The 17,514-nt window shown below is 37.8% G+C and overlaps 1 protein-coding gene across 2 annotated transcripts in view; it reads right to left on the bottom strand.

The window, feature by feature from the left end:
* CFAP43 (cilia and flagella associated protein 43) overlaps window positions 1–17,514 on the bottom strand; it is a 118,434-nt gene that overhangs the window by 31,667 nt on the left and 69,253 nt on the right. For both annotated transcript variants that reach the window (XM_007080308.3, XM_042960640.1), the window contains exons 20-23: window positions 7,702–7,827; window positions 3,456–3,560; window positions 2,112–2,228; window positions 977–1,204 (exon numbers count right to left, since the gene is read on the bottom strand). In XM_007080308.3, coding sequence (XP_007080370.1) covers window positions 977–1,204; window positions 2,112–2,228; window positions 3,456–3,560; window positions 7,702–7,827 — 576 coding nt within the window. The remainder of the gene's footprint in view (window positions 1–976; window positions 1,205–2,111; window positions 2,229–3,455; window positions 3,561–7,701; window positions 7,828–17,514) is intronic.

The following is a 17,514-nucleotide window of genomic DNA, read 5'->3' on the forward strand; positions in this document are numbered from 1 at the left end:
ATGGTCAACTCAAAGTATCCTTTATTTTACCATCAGAGTTCAATCTGTATATCTATCCTACTGAAGATGAAACCATCAAAGCAGGTAGAAAAATGATCTTAACAGTTAAAACCAGAATTTCTCTTCGGCTGAAATTAACCTTCTTGTAGGAAAATGCCTTAACAAAACAGCAGAAAGGTGAGACACTGAGGGCACAGGTCAGCAGAAGCTGAGCAACAAAAGACATAATGAAACAATTTTGGATATAAATGCACAGGAATTTCAGGGTTGGAGGAAGAGAAGAAAAAAAAATAGGAAGAGAGAGCAGAGTATCATGGTAGGAGACTGGAACTCAAATTGTAGATATGGCTGGAGAACTTTTAGGAATATGAATGGCCATTATTAAATTTCAAACTATCCACATTAGTGCAATCTCAGTCATCAAATTTTCAAAACCCTTTGGTTGGCATATACAGATGTGTTCTGAGACTGACTGGTTTGGTAGAAAGTAAGGAGTAGGAGCTTAGAGCTTGTGGGATGCTGTACTTTATCCCTGAGTTCCAGAAGAGAAGTTATGGAAATCTTAGGGAAGAAATTGTGTTTCCCCAGGTTAAGAGGATATATAGATAAGCAATCACATCTTGATCTTACAAGGAGGTTCTAAAGGACATCTGAGTTACCTAGAAGATGGCATTCAAGGACCTATTTTACCTTTGAGATTACTGAAGTTCTAAGTAGAACAATGATTTGCTTGTGGTATCAGCCAGTGTGGAGTGTTCCTCAGAAAACCTGTTATCAGAGATCCCAGTCCAAATAGATGAAAGCAACACTTGTATACAAGTTCTGTCTGAAGACCATGGACACACGAGCCATCTGGATATTTCTCTATGTACTTTAAAGACATCATCTGATTGGCATTAAATTTCAATTTGAGCCTTTGCAAGACACCTCATGGGGGATTTTAGAGATTTTGGAGGATAAGGAAAAATTCACCTACTTTTAGTAATATAATTTGGTTGATTTTCTCCTCTCTGGAATGAAGTTCCAATTGGCCTGACAACAGAGAGGCATGTACCCCAAAATCAGTACTCAGACTGCCAAGCAGATAATTGGGCAAGTTGCTAGTTTTTACTGCCACATCTTCTTCCTCTTCTTCATCCTCCTCTTCACGATGCTTTTTAACCAAGGTAATTGCAGACTGAACCTCTACAATTTCCTTCCGTAGCTAAATATAGAAAGAGATGACACAGAAGTTATGCAATAACAAGAATTCTCAAAAGGGCAATTTTGTGACAACTTAATTTTTTTCAGTCATCTTAGATGTCAAATTGTCTTGCCAACAACTGAATTCAAAGTGTTGGGTAGATCCTGAAACTGATGCAGAAGAGGGTTAAGCCTTGGAAACTCATAAACTGTGGATAAGTCGAAAGAGTGAACACTGTCCTTGACAGTACGTAATATTTACATTTCTGACCGGATTACAGCTGTTTGTAAATACCTTGAGTCTTTCCTGACACCTAAACATTAAAAAATATACCTTTTCTTCATGTTTACAAAGGAACTTATTCCCATAGGACTGGGGAGTGTAGGTTAAGAAGAATTAAGTATGCCTTAATTTTATATTTCAGAAAAAGAATGGATGCAAGGTTCTGGGCCCCATTACACTGACAGGGACGTGTGTTTTTAGTGGTCTGATAGAGATTGCTGCTTGAAAACAAAGAAACAAAAATCTGGGATTGTTCTAGGAAAACTGTAATTCCACCAAAGTAGATACTATGCATCTTTGGACAATTACTTAAAAACATAATCCCATATGATAAGAGATGATAAAAAGAGCAGGGTAGATGAAGACAAGTTCTAACCAGAACAAGAACAAAACCCCAAATCTCATTGTTTAAAAGTATATCCTCCTATTTGAGAGCTAGCCAGTATTATATAGGATTATAGACTTCTTGACTTATTGTGTGGATTTAGCTCCTATATTTATTAAAATATATTCTACAAATTAACAGGGAATGAAAATACAAACAAGATCTAAACTTATCTTAAATTGTATCTTAACTCAGATCCATATGGAGAACCTAAAGTAAAACACATTGCTTATATAAATACATATATATTTAAAATTGTACTTTAAGACACTCTGCTTCAATCTTCTTTTGCTGCAAAACTCTCTTTAATTCTTTCAACTCTTCATCTGTGCGTTCTTTCATTGGGAAGTTCTCAACCACGTAAGGCATGTGAAAGCACTTGAAAAAAAAAAGGCAGGATAAATAAATTTATTTGTAGTATAATTGTATACACACAATTGGAGTGAGAGATGTTATCCCTGATTAAAATTAATTCATAGGTTATCATTCATGAGTGAAATTGACAGTGGAAACTTTCTTTAAAATGAGACAACACAGGGTGCCTGAGTGGCTGAGTCAGTTAAGTGGCCAACTCTTGATCTCAGGGTTCCTAAGATCCAGCTCCACATGGGGCTCTGTGCTGACAGCTCAGAGCCTGCTTCAGATTCTGTTTCTCCCTCTTGCGCTGTTCCTCCCCCGATTGCATTCTCTCTCTCTCTCTCTCTCTCTCAAAAAAAATAAATAAGTAAATATTTTAAAAAATTTATTTATATTACATTAGTATTGGTGTAAACCTTGGGTAGAAATACTGTGCTTCAGTGAAGGATTTATTTCTAGAGCAGTGATTCTCAACCAGGAGTGATTTCACTTGCCCTGTCCCCCTCCTCCCCAGCCCCCCAGGGACATTTGGCAATGTCTGGAGCTATATTTGATTTTCACTAGTGGGAGTTTTGGATGCTACTGGGGCCTAGTAGATAGAGGTCAAAACATCCTACAATCCATAGGACAGCCTCTACACCACAGAATTAACCAGTCCCAAATGTGCCACTCTTGGGAAACCCTGTTTAAGAGCAATACTCAACCACAAATATGTAGGGTGACCATATATTTCATTACCCAAATTGGGGGGGCATATTTGAAATGAGAAGGGTGCTCTTAATAGTTACTCTAGGACCACAGGGATAAACTGGGACTTTTGGTCACCTTACATGAAGAGGAACATTGTGTTGGGAGGAATCTCAGTGAAAAAGCATAAAAACCAGACATTTAGAGGGCACAGGTAGAACTGTGGACAGTACTGTGTCTAGTTTTCCATCTGTGTGGAATGTGAATGAAGCGGCTTTTTGGAACAGATAGATAATAAGACTGGATGCAGGTAGTTCATAGAGGAAAGAGAGAAAATCTTCAGAGCTGCTGGCTTGGAGGGGCACAGGGACCGAACAGAGAGGGAAGAATGAGACGAGAGAAAGTGGTACATCCAGGTGGAATCTGGAAGGGCAAGGCACGCTCTGAATGCTTTTGTATGTATGCATTTTCTTAAAATTATTTAAAAGTTTTTTCCGCCATGAGACTCTCAATGAAAATTCTCATCGGCTAAGGTATTGTACCTGGAGTTCTATCTGTTACCTTAAGAGCTCGACCTTTCACAGCCATCGCATTCCAGCATTCTTCTTTAATAAGTTCAGCCAAATAGGCCTTGGCTAGGTTATGCATCTCTGCATCCTTTCTTATCTTGAAGAACATAAGTGAAGGGGAAAAAATACACATGAAAACGTGGCCTCTTGAAAAAATAATCTGAATTGTAAATTCACTAAGCAGCCGTGGCTGCACATTTAGTGGTAGTGTGGGATCTTCTTTCCCCAATATTCTGGGTTGCCCTGTGTTCAGATGTCCTTTGGGAGGAACACTTTCCTGTCTCAAGAACATTTCCTAGAGTTTAGTCTGGAGGCTTGGGATTCCCTTCCTTGAGGACTAGGGTGTCAACACAAACACCTCTAAAGGCAGGTAGGTCCTAAACGTGAGCCAGGGAGGTGTGAGGACACGTGCGTGGCCACGGTGGACTGCAGAACTAAAGTGCACACTGGCGGGTTGGTACAGAGCTGGAAAGCAAACCCGCTGTGCCAAGTGTTCCTGTTTTATTAGAGAAGCTTGAAAATGTGTATTTTTAAATTTTTTTTTAAATGTTTATTTATTTTTAAGAGAGAGAGCGAGTGTGGGAGGGGCAGAGAGAGAGGGAGACACAGAATGTGAAGCAGGCTCCAGGCTCTGAGCTGTCCGCACAGAGCCTGACACGGGGCTTGAACCCACAAACAAAACCATGAGATCACGACCTGAGCCGAAGTCGGATGCCCAACCAACTGAGCCACCCAGGCACCCTGAAAATGTGTATTTGTAATGAAACTACCAGATATCTAAATGTTGCCTTACTTCTTTTCAATGCATATTTGAAGTGCCAGTTTGTGACCTTTGTCTTGGGGTCACTTAATTCTTCTAATTTTTATATACACAATAAATAAATGCTCCATGGGGCGCCTAGGTGGCTCAGTTGGTTGAGCGTCTGACTTAGGCTCAGGTCATGATCTCGCAGTCTGTGAATTCGAGCCCTGTGTCGGGCTCTGTGCTGACAGCTCAGAGCCTGGAACTTGCTTCTGATTCTGTGTCTCCCTCTCTCTCTGCCCCTCCCCTGCTCATGCTCTCTCTCTGTCAAAAATAAATAAACATTAAAAAAAAATTTAAAAAAAAAATAAATGCTCCATTTCTCTTGGGCATCATATGCTTGACCTTTTCTCATTGAGAAACATACACTATCTCAATTAGTTTTATCTGCTTAAGTCAGCCAACTGCTTAACACATAAGTGGTTAAGTATTCTTGTTTTAATGGAGTTTGCTAAAAGATCTAACATGAAAGTGAGGACCAACAATCTTTAGTCCTTAGGATCCTCTTCAGAACCTCTTTTGCATTTCGCTGTGTTGGCAGAATTATCAGCAAACTAGCTAAGAATATATCTCCCAGATTAGAAGATGTCTTGTTTATTCATTTGTGTTTATTTTATTCATTGTGTGATTTGAACAAAAGGCTTTGTTTAATTTGTATTTTACTTCTTTTTTTATCCACTGAGTTAATGGCTAATACAGTTTTAAATTATTTTTTCCTTAAATAAACAGCTGTTTTGGCCTATCAGTTGTCAGAACCTGCCCGATTCCCAGCCCACCCAGCCCTCTCCTCTCTACTGCTGAGGCTATTTGATCAACCCCTCCAGACTGTGTTCAGGTTGTCATTACTGGGCTTTGGTCTTTTCCCTATTGTTGAGATCCTAGCCGAGGCTAACTAATCGCCTGTTCCCTTTAGGACTGGGATCCCTGACAGGTAGGTAGCACTAACTCTTCCCAGGGACTAGTATTCTGTTCCCAAATGTGCTGAAGGCCACCTGGGTTTAGGGTGTCATCTGCTAACACTGTTCTGTGCTGGACCATCTGGTTCCACTATCACATCTAATCTGGGGCCAATCTTTCTTCCAAGCCCAGAGCTAAAAAAAAAAAAAAAAAAAAAAAAAAAAAGGTAATAATATTAATATTGGGGAAACGAGTGTGTGAAGAGCCACTCTCTGCACCAAAGACTGCCTCAAAGGATCAAAGAGGCTTCTGGAGAAATATGTAGGAATTTGATAAGCAGCAAGGAGCATCTGGACAGAGGCATGGGGTGGGGGGTAATCAGGGTGGGCTCATCAGTGATCTGCAGGTCAGCAGGCCAGAGGGGCAGGTTTGTGGGGCTGAGTGGTCCCACATTAGCTTGGAGAGAGAACCAACAATGAAGACAGGGCTAGGCACCTGACCCAGATGCACTACGGAGAGGTCAAGTGATTCTAGGTCCAAATCCTTAGTTTCCTCAAGTCAGGAAAACGAAAAACCTACCTTTTTTGGATGATTGCAACAATCAAAATAAATAACATTCAAACAGCCCCTAAACTGGTGTCTATTTGCTATAATAAGAAAATGGGATGATTTCTAACAGCTTTCTGTTGAGTGTAAGAAAAGCCAAATTCTTTACAATGATGTACAAGGTCTTCAGAGCCGGTCTCTGCCCCCACCTCGTTTCAAGAAGCTCTCCTTCCCCTGTGCTACTGCCTTTCTGGCCATGGTGTTTCTGGAGTAATCCAAGCCATTTCTGCCTCAGGACCTCTGTTCATGCTGCCTCCTTCGCCTGATATTCTCTCCCCCCAGCTCCTTGCATAGCTAGCTCCTTCTCTCCTGTTCGTTCCCTTTAAAGTGGTCTTCTTTGACCGCAGAAGTAGATGCCCCATATCTATCACAGAATTCAGTTTGTTTCCATCATACAATATAGAGAGATTTGTGTATGGTCTGTCTTCTCCACTAGATTAGTGCCATGTGGGCAGGACCTATATTTCATAGGCATTGTATTCCTGGCACTGACAATAGTGCCTGGCACATAACAGGTGTCCAATAAATGTTGCAGAATGGATGGATGGATGGATGGATGGATGAATTTTACCTCCTTGAGTCAGTCTGTGAGGTCCTCTTGGTACTGATTCTGTTATTCAATATATTTCCTCTCATTCTCAGCCTTATATCATTCACTAATTTGACAAATATGCCTCATTTCTGTATCTTTACCCCAGTCATTAACTTATTTAACAGGAAAGGGTCCTAGAGCACATCACTGGAGACCTCCCTCCTAGAGGCATCAAATTATCAGCCTCTTTTTGATATAGTTGTTTAACCAACTATAATCCACTCAAATGTCCTTATATCCAGCAATATTTCCTTCTCTTCTTTAGGAAAAAAAATGTTTTTTTATACTTGCACACTCAAAAAGTTAAATGTACTATGCAGGTTGAGAAAGAGGTAGCTTAAGAACATTCTGTGTAGGGGCACCTGGGTGACTCAGTCAGTTGAGTGTCCAGCTCTTGATTTCAGCTCAGGTCATGATCTCATAGTTTGTGGGATTAAGCCTCACGTTGGGCTCCACGCTGACAGGGCAGGATCTGCTTGGGATTCTCTCTCTCCCTCTTTCTTTCTCTGTCCCTCCCTCACTCGTGTTAGCTTGCTTGTCTCTCTCTCTTTCAAAATAAATAAATAAAAACTTAAAAAAAAGAGAACACTCTGTGTAAAACACAATTAGGACTTTCACCTAAAATAAAACCCATATGAGTAAACAACGTAATGTGACACAAAGAGATGCAAAGGCTGTATTAATAGAAGTATAGTATCTAGAAAAATGGAGGTTTAATTTTATGCTTTTCTCTAAACTGGACAGATAATAACTGGAATTCTTTTGTGGATGCCATACTCAAGTATAATGAAATCATAGGGGAAAATGTATGACATATGATGAAGCTATTGAAACTACATTATATGATGGTCATAGGAGCCGGGACAGCTAGCTTAGACAAGATACAGAGGGAACATGGTAAGTGCTAATCTTCTCTGTTTTCAGAGTGGCCATTGAATAGATGACGCTTAAAGGGTAGAAGAATCAGTGAATAAAGGGAGAAGGATTCCAACTCCTGTCAAGAAATGGCTTACTAATCCAGAAGGTCCAAAGTTGGCATAGGTGGCTGAGAGGATTTCAAAAAACGTTCAAACATATGGTGGCAGATGGTTGGAATGGATGTCAGGAGAAGAGGGACATACATCAGATGTGTGGCTGGCCCAGTCACCCCTTTCCCCTAACTCCCAAATTTAATAATTCTCTGACTCGTCGCATTTATACTCACTAGGTTTGCTTTCTCTGCATTGTGCTGGGGAAGTTTTTGTTTTGTTCACATTATCCTAGAAAAGTTCTCCTTCACATTTTCTTTTTTACTTCTTTCATTATGTTTCTTTATGGTGCTTAATTCATATTTTTCCATACCTTTGCCACTTCTTCCTCATTTTCGTTGTGAAGCCTTTCCAGTTCTTCAAGATCCAGGCTAAATTCCTTTTGCTCTAATTTTGCAATATTGTCTACTGCTTCATTTTCTTCCATCATAGTCAGAACCTGAATTTTTAGATAAGAAAGAATGGTGACAAGTAAAGAATTAAACTTTATAGCCATGCTTTTCAGAGTCTCTTCAGACAGCAGTCAGTAAAAAAAGAGAAGTCTTGTTTATCTAAATGTAACTATTGAGTAAAGCATTAGGTTATGGGCTTATTGTAGCCATTTAAGTTTTCAGCTTTAACCCTCATTCATCTAAAAATGACAACAAAAATGTGTAAATTCATCACTTCATTGAAAGAAATTAAGGAATTATTGATATTTAGGTGTGCTGATGGTATTGTGATCATGTGTTTTAAGAGTTCTAATCTTTTAGAGGTACCTACTTAAATAATTAAATGATATAATATCTGGGATTTACTTCAAAATGATCAGGAGAGGGCACCTGGGTGGGTCAGTTGGCTGAGCCTCCAAATTTGGCTCAGGTCATAATCTCATGATTCGTGAGTTCAAGCCCCGCATCAAGCTTGCTGTCAGTGCAGAGCCTGCTTTGAATCCTCTGTTCCCCTTTCTCTCTGCCGCTCCCCTGCTCACACTCTCAAAATGAATCTCAAAAATAATCCTAAAAATTAATAAACATTTAAAAAATGATCAGGAGAGGGGATAGTGGCTGAGGATATAGATGAAACAATATTGGCCAATGGATTTATTATTTTATTATTCTCTCTCCTTTTATATTATATTTGAACATTTCCAAAATAAAAATTATGTTTAGAAGTTTATAACTTCAGGGAAGGCTAGGTGGTTCAGTCAGTTAAGTGCGTGATGTTTATTTTGGCTCAGGTCATGATCTCAGGGATCATGGGTTTGAGCCCTGCGTCAGGCTCTGTGCTGACAGAATAGAGCCTGGTTGCGATTCTCTCCTTCTCTCCTTCTTCTCTCTCTGCTTGTGCTCTTTTTCTCTCTCTCTCCAAATAAACATAAAAACAATTTTTTTCTAATTAAAAAAGTTTATAACTTCATAAAATTCAGTGCCAAAGGACACATACTGCAGCATGGATGATAAAGTATTAATATCTTCAATATATTAAAAGCTCTTACAAGTCAACAAAAAAAATCAGAAAATATAATAGAAAAATTGAGGACCTCAATTTCAAAATAGTTGACTGAGAATGGAGTTTACAATCATCCTTCCCCACCTCAATCCATAAAATGAAGAGAAAAGAAGTGTATGATAAATAGATAAATCCACTACTAAAATTAAGACAGAAAAAAAGAATCTTTCAGTGGCCCAGAAACTGTAACTTCTGAAAGATGAAAATCAGATGGATCTAAATGATACATGATAGCCCCAAGTGTCCACAAGACAATATTTAACAACATGTAGAAGGTACACCAGATATAGGAGCATGCACTAACCTGGAAGTAACTGGCTGAGTGACTGGTTGGGGGGACTACATCAGAAACAGGCAGTGGATAGAACCTGCATGTATATGTACCACCACTTGATAAAACTCCTGGGGGCGCAGCAGTAGTACCAGGGGTGTTTGCCACCAGGCAGAGAAAAATGAAATGAATATTTGAGTGGGAGAAATAGGGCAATGACAAGGAGTCTGTCAGTGGCTAGAAGGAGTTAGAGAACATCTCCCCCTGCCACAAGATAGGTGGCCAAGACATCTACCAACACCACCCATCCCTTCTCATTCTACTGAAAACAGAGCAATATACTTACTTAAGTCAGATCTCCTACACATCTTCCCAAGCAGGTTCAACTGGTAGAGTGAATTACAATGGGGCATGTCAACTTTAAAGATGAGCATGGAATAATAAAAATAATAATACATCACCAATATTTGAGGAACAACAAGACCATTGAAGAGAGACAATAAATTCAATCAACAGAAGACTTGTTACACAAAGAAAGGGAGTTAATTAAGCAAAAGTATAATTTTACAGTAACTAGATACAAAATGTTGTATATCAAAAAAAGTATCAAGAGATTATAAAACTTAAAAACGTTGGTCTTTTAAGTTTGATCTTTGAAACAAAAATAATTCAATAGATGGGCTGAATAGCAAGATGGACAGTTGAAGATAATCAGTGATCTGCAAGAATCAGTTAAGAATTCTCCTGGTGTGTAACCAAACAAAATAAAGAGACAGAAAATGTGAAAGAAAAGTGAAGACACTGTATGATATATCTAGAAGGACCTACAACTAACATGACTTCAGAAGAGCGGAGAATAAAGAGAATGGGGGCCATAGTGTTTAAAGAAATAACAAGGGAGAATTTTGAAAAACACAGTACAGCATGAATACTCAACTCTGAAAGGGCCTAACAAGTGTTGACCAGAAATGTGAAACTTAAGAACCAAATCTGAAACATTTCCAAAGGGGAAAAGAATATCATGAAATAGAAGAATCAGTCTTAGATTAGCAACACTGGATACAAGAATACAATGCATCAACAGCTTTGAATCAAATGTTTGAGGGGAAGAAAAACCTTGAACCTCTAATTCTGTACCATCAAATCATCATTCAAGTGCGAGGTTAAAATAGTCATTCATAGACAGGGGCTCAGAAAGTTCACCAATACCCACACCGCTGAAAAGATTATTCAGGATGTACTAATGCTAGAGGAAGGCGGGTAGAAAGACTTAAGTCTAAAGAAGATTTACATATTTTTAGGAGTTTTTAAAACTAGCAAATTAGAGCTATAACTCCAAATTATATCATTGAGAGAAGGTGAGGGAAACAGAGGGAGCTGGAAAAGTAAGACGTAACAACAACAAAAACACACTGAGGGTGTTGTCTTATCTGGGGGATGGATAAACCAGAGCTAAACTAAACCAGAGCTTCTCCAATTTTAATGTGCCTATGAATCACCTGTTAAAGAACAGATTCTGATTCAGCACATATGGGCTGGGGTTAAGATTCCAGGTGATGTCAGTCAGTGCTGGTGTGCTCTTCCACTGACTATGAAGACGCCAGGAGAGGTGGAAAGACAGAAAGAAGTCCAAGCATGTGGGTTATAATTTTTAAAATAGAAATAGAATTATGACTCCCAAAATAGTAAAGAAAAATAGAACAATAATAAAAAAAAATGTATGAGCAACCCAAGAAGATAGGAAAGTGGGAAAAAGAAATAAGTTGAAAATATGTTAAATAGAAAGCAAAAAATAAAATGGTAGAAATAATTTTAAATATATCAATAATCATAATAAATGGGGCTAACCTCACCTATTAAAAAGTTTAGATGGAATTTACAAAAAATAATCGAGCTGTATACTGATTGGCAGACAAAAGAAAGTTGGAAATAAAGAACTGGAAAAAAATATTTATATACATATACATATATACATGTATGTATATACATACATGTATATATATATATATATATGTAAGTGCTAAAAAAAACCCAAGAAAATGGGAATATAAGAAACAAAATGTAGAGTAAGAACATTAAAAGAGAAAAAGATATTTCATGTGGACAAAAGGAGTAATTTACTGAGATCTGTTGTGCACATTTTGACATCTAACATAAATATTGACAGAAACAGAGGGATAAATTGACAAATTGCTAATCATAACCTAGATAACAACATCTCAAATAGCAAAAATGTAAATATAGATATGAAGAAGTTGACACAATTAGATTGATCTAATAGGAATTTAAAGAACACTATACCTCCCCCTACTGTCTTCCCCCACCAAAAAGGCCCAGAGAATAAAATATTCTTTACAAACACACATAGAAAGGTAAAAAAAGTGACTGGATACAAGGCTACAAAGACAATCTCAACAAGCTTTATTCACAGACCACAGTGAAATAAATTTCAATATAAGCAGAAAAAAAAACATATATAAAACAATCTATAATATACAAGGCAATTTGAAAACTGAAAACAGGCAAATGCATACACTCCTTTAAGAAATCCTTTGGTTGATGTGTTCAAAATGGAATTATAAATGTTTACAACTAAGGAACAATGAGAAAATTACTTATCAAAACCAATGTAATATAGTCCAAGTGGTACTGAGAGGTATATTTACAGCCTTTCAAGCACATTGGAAAACAATAGGAAATAAACCAAGTTTTCAACTCAAAAAAGTGACAAAATGAGGACAAATAACCCTGAAGGAAGTAGGGAAGAACAAATAAAATTCTAAATTGCTAAAACCCTAAACTGGCCAAATATGTAGGTATAAAATTATATATATGGTTCTCTTATAATAATAGTCAAGTCAATAAAAACTGTACCATATTAATAAAATAGAAACACTTATAAAGTGTGATCAAGAAAAAAGATCAAAGGCATAAATATACAATTAGGAATAAAGAGAGACCTATAACTGAAAAATCAGAAAAGACTTGAAATTAGACTATTCTATAAATATATCTTATATATTTTAAAATCTAGATGGGATGAACAATTTTCTAAGAAACTATAATTTATCAAATCTATACTTGAAATAGAAAACCTGATAGGACTAATGACTGTGGAAAAACTTGAAACAAAGAACAGAATCAACTCTCATAACAAATCAGGCCCAGATGGTTTTATATGTGTGTGAATTTTTTGTTTCTCTTCTAATCAAAACTTAAAGGAGAATCCCACTTTATACAAACTGTTCCAGAGCATGGAAAAAAAAGTAGAAAACTACTCAAATCACTTTATCAGGCTAGTATAACCCTGATACAATAATTAGACAAAGAAAGTATAAGAAAACAATATTATTTATGGATAAAGATACAAAAATCCTAAATGAAATATTGCAAATGGAATCTGGTGTACTACTTAAACTCTATCAGAGGAACTACCAATGTCTATCAGAGGAACACAAGTGTTTGATAAACTTCACAATAAAATTCACAAAAACTCTTAGGTAACAAGGGATAGAAAGGAATTTCTTTAACTTGTGAAAAAGGATATCTAACAGACGCTGAGACAAGTATCATACTGAAAAGTTAGAACCTTTCCTGTTGAGGTCAGGAAGAAGACAAGCATGTCTACTCCTATGACCACTATTATATTAGAAGCCCTTGACATAAGACAAGAAAAAGAAATGAAATGGGGTGCCTGGGTGGCTCAGTCGGTTGAGCGTCTGACTTCGACCCAGATCATGATCTCACACTCCTGGGTTCCAGCCCTGCATTAGGCTCTGTGCTAACAGCTCAGAGCCTGGAGCCTTGCTTCGGATTCTGTGTCTCCCTCTCTCTGCCCCTCCCCCACTCGCTCGTGCACGTGTGCTCTCTCTCTCTCTCTCTCAAAAATAAATAAACATTATAATAATAAAAAAAAGTAATGAAGTATAAAAATTGATGAGACATAATTTTCATTAGATATGATCATTTACCTAGACAGTCCAAGAGAATCAACTGACAAAAAGGGTAACTAAAAAGAGAATTCAGCAACATGATCAGATATAAAAGATAAAATCAGTAACATTCATATATACTAGTAGTAACAAATTAGAAATTGTAATAGAAAAATATTCCATTCACAAAAGTTTTAAAAAACCTATAAAATATCTAAAATGAATGTAATGAGAAGATTATACAAAGTCATTTTTATACTATAACTTCACTGAACAAACTAGATTAAAAAATATTTCTTTTAATGTTTATTTATTTTTGAGAGAGAAACAGCATGAACAGGCGAGAGGCAGAGAAGGAGAGGGAGACACAGAATCTGAAGCAGACTCCAGGCTCCCAGCTATTAGCACAGAGCCTGACGTGAGGCTTGAATCCACGAACTGCAAGATAATGACCTGAGCCGAAGTCGGACTCTCAACTGACTGAGCCACCCAGGCGCCCCATGAACAAACTGGATTTTAAAACAAAGACTGCAACAAGAGATGAAGAAGGCCAGAGGGTAGGGAGATATTTTTGTTTCTGGAGAGAGGACAGAGACAGGTGGAGAGAGTACAGGCAAAGCACTCCCCCAGAAAGCAGCTGGAGAGAAAGAGAGTGGAAACACCCACAAGAGACTGAACGAAAAAGGTAGAAAGGGAGAAAAGAGAAAGGGGAAAGAAAGGAGAGGGTTTAAATATCAACAAGACTCTATAAACAGGGGAGTGCAGAGTCTGAAACTCTACAGCTTGATATGTGGTGGAGCTCTGGTGGGAAGGGTGAATCCCCAGGAGCAGACGTGAGGTCCGAGGGTCCTTGGGTCACATGGGGAGAGGCGGTTCCCTGCTGGGAGGACATTGGTAAAGGCTGTACGGCCTCCCCACAGGGAAAGTTCCCAGTGGACCCCAGAGAACAGCTACATTAGCTGGTGTTGGAACAAGGACGTTAAGGGTGAAGCCTAGCGCTGGATGTGTGTTGTGATTTACCATAATCCCTGAAATGCTGCTGCTACACGATTGCATAAACTTTTTCTGTGGTGGGCTGGCACCCGGCTGCAGTCTCTGGGCATCTGCAGCAGCACAGTCACACAAACGTACCATTGCTGGGTGAGAACCTCCTCCAGAGGGTCTCAGTGGGTCAAAGCTGCAGGGCCCTCAGTAGTGAGGGGTTTGGAAACACAGCCCCATCTGAGATAAAACTCATGAGGGAGGTATCACCTGGCAGGCTGACAGCTTAGTTATGGACTTTGTAGAAGTCGGGAGGGGACAGAAGCTGGAGGCAAGAGTGGGGTGCTTGACTGCCCCTTGGTGAGAGCACAGAGTCCTAATACTAGAGACTGGGTAGCTGGGTGACACCATTTTCACCCCTCCCACACATGCACATACATGAGTACATACGCCACAACGATGCACCCAAGTAAACTAAGCAGTGCCATCTAGTGGAGAACGGAGCCATTACACCAAGCCCCAGACTACTGGGCCAACTGTGCTCTCGAAGAACACCGCAAGTTTCTCCGCCTGCTTAGTTTACAGACTATAAAGTGCTTCACAGCGTGACTCCTAGGGGAAACTGGTTATCACTTCAATTGTATTTCATTCTGTTCTCTGGCCCATCTATTCAATTTTTTTCTTTTTCTTTTCATATTCTTGAATACAGAAGGAAAAAATTTATTTTTATTTTCCATTCTTATAAAAAAGATTTTTCTTTAATTTTATTCTATATTTTTTTACTTTTTTGTAAATTTTTTAAATTCTATTTTATTTTCATCATTTCATTTTACTCTATTGTATTCACTTCTTTAATTTTCAAATGTTTTCCTTTTTTTTTCTTTTCTTTTCTTTCCCTTTTTCCTCCATTGTATCAAGCTTCTTTCAACAGCCAGACCAAAACACACCTAAATGTCCTTTGACATTTTAGTGTTGTTTTTAATTTTTAATTTTTAATTAATTAATTTGTTTTTATTAATTATTCCTTCAAAATGATTAAACAAAGGAATTCACCACAAAAGAAAGAACAGGAAGAAATGACAACCAGGGACTTAACCAACACAGATACAAGCAAGATGTCTGAGCCAGAATTTAGAATCATGATAATAAGAATACTAGCTGGGGTTGAAAAAAGCGTAGAACCCCTTTCTGTGGAGATTAAAAAAAGGAAAATCTAGTCAGGACGAAATTAAAAATGCTATAACTGAGATGCAATCTTGAATGGATGCCCCAGCAGCAACGATGGATAAGCAGACCAATGAATCAGCGATATAGAGGCCAAACTTACAGAGAATGGTGAAGCAGAAAAAAAAGAGGGAAACTAAGGCAAAAGAGCATGATAAAAGAATTAGAGAACTCAGTGACTCATTAAAAAGGAATAACCTCTGAATCATAGAGGTCCCAGAAGATGAAGAGAGAGAAATTGGGGTAGAAAGGTTATGTGAGCAAATCATAGCAGAAAACTTTCCTAACCTGGGGAAAGACACAGAAATCAAAGTCCAGGAAGCACAGAGAACTCCCACTAAATTCAACAAAAACCAACCATCAACAAGGCATATCATAGTCAAATTCACAAAATACTCAGGTAAGGAAAGAATTATGAAAGCAGCAAGGGAAAAGAGGTCCTTAACCTACAAGGGAAGACAGATCAGGTTCACAGCAGACCTATCCACAGAAACTTGGCAGGCCAGAAAGGAGTGGCAGGATATATTCAATGTGCTGAATCAGAAAAATATGCAGCCAAGAATTCTCTATCCAGCAAGGTTGTCATTCAAAATAGAAAGACAGACAAACAGTTTCCCAAACAAAAACTAAAGGAGTTTGTGACTAAACCAGCCCTGCAAGAAATTTTAAGGAGGACTCTCTGAGGGGAGAAAAGATGAAACAAAAGAAAACAGACCCAAAACAACAAAGACCAGAGAGCACCACCAGAAACTCCAACACTACAGGCAAAACAATGGCAATAAATTCATATCTTCCAGTACTCACTCTAAATGTCAATGACCAAACACTCCAATCAAAAGACACAGGGTAATAGAATGGATAAGAAAATAAGATCCATCTATATGCTGTTTACAAGAGAACCATTTTAGACCTAAAGACACCTTTAGATTGAAAGTAAGGGGATGGAGAAACATCTATCATACTAATGTTCACCAAAAGAAAACCAGAGTAGCCATAATTATATAAGACAATCTAGATTTTAAAATAAAGACTGTAACAAGAGATGAAGAAGGGCATTATATCATAATTAAGGGGTCTATCCATCAAGAAGATCTAACAATTGTAAACATTTATGCTCCAAATGTGAAAACACCCAAATATATAAATCCGTTAATCACAAACATACAGAAATTCATTGATAATAATACCATAATAGTAGGGGACTTCAACACCCCACTCACAGCAATGGACAGATATCTAAATAGAAACTCAAAAAGGAAACAATGGCTTTGAAGGACACACTGGACCAGATGCACTTAACATATATATTCAGAACACTTCATCTTAAAGCAGCAGAATACACATATCTTCTCGAGTGCAAATGGAACATTCTCCAAAATAGACCACTGGGACACAAATCAGCCCTCAACAGGTACAAAAATATTGAGATCATACCATGCATATTTTCAGACCACAATGCTATGAAACAAAATCAACCACAAGAAAAAAAATGGAAAGACAACAAAAACTTGGAGACTAGAGAACATACTAAGGAATCAATGGGCTAACCAAGAAGTTAAAGAGGAAATTAAAAAGTACATGGAAGCCAATGAAAATAATACCACCACAGTCCAAAACCTCCAGAATGCAGCAAAGGCAGTCATACAAGGGAAGTATATAGCAATCCAGGCCTTCCTAAAGAAGGAAGAAATATCTCAGATACACAACCTAACCTTACACCTTAAAGAACTGGAAAAAGAACAGCAAATAAAACCCCAAATCAGCAGAAGGTGGGAAGTAATAAAGATTAGAGCAGAAATGAATGCTATCGAAATAAAAAAAACAAGTAGAACATATCAATGAAACCAGGAGCTAGTTCTTTGAAATAATTAAAAAAATTGATAAACCCCTAGCCAGTCTGATCAAAAAGAAAAAGGAAAGGACCCAAATAAATAAAATCAAGAATGAAAGAGGAGAGATCACAACCAATACTGCAGAAATAAAAACAATAATAAGAGAATGTTATGAGCAATTATATGCCAATAAATTGGACAATCTGGAAGAAATGGACAAATTCCTAGAAACATATAAACTACCAAAACTGAAACAGGAAGAAATAGAAAATTTGAACAGACCCATAACCAGTAAAGAAATCAAATTAGTAATCAAAAACCTCCCAAAACACAAGAGTACAGGGCTGGATGGCTTTCCAGAGGAATTCTACCAAACATTTAAGAAGACTATTAGT

Source organism: Panthera tigris, chromosome D2 (genome assembly GCF_018350195.1).
Source record: "Panthera tigris isolate Pti1 chromosome D2, P.tigris_Pti1_mat1.1, whole genome shotgun sequence".
Lineage (NCBI taxonomy): Eukaryota > Metazoa > Chordata > Mammalia > Carnivora > Felidae > Panthera > Panthera tigris.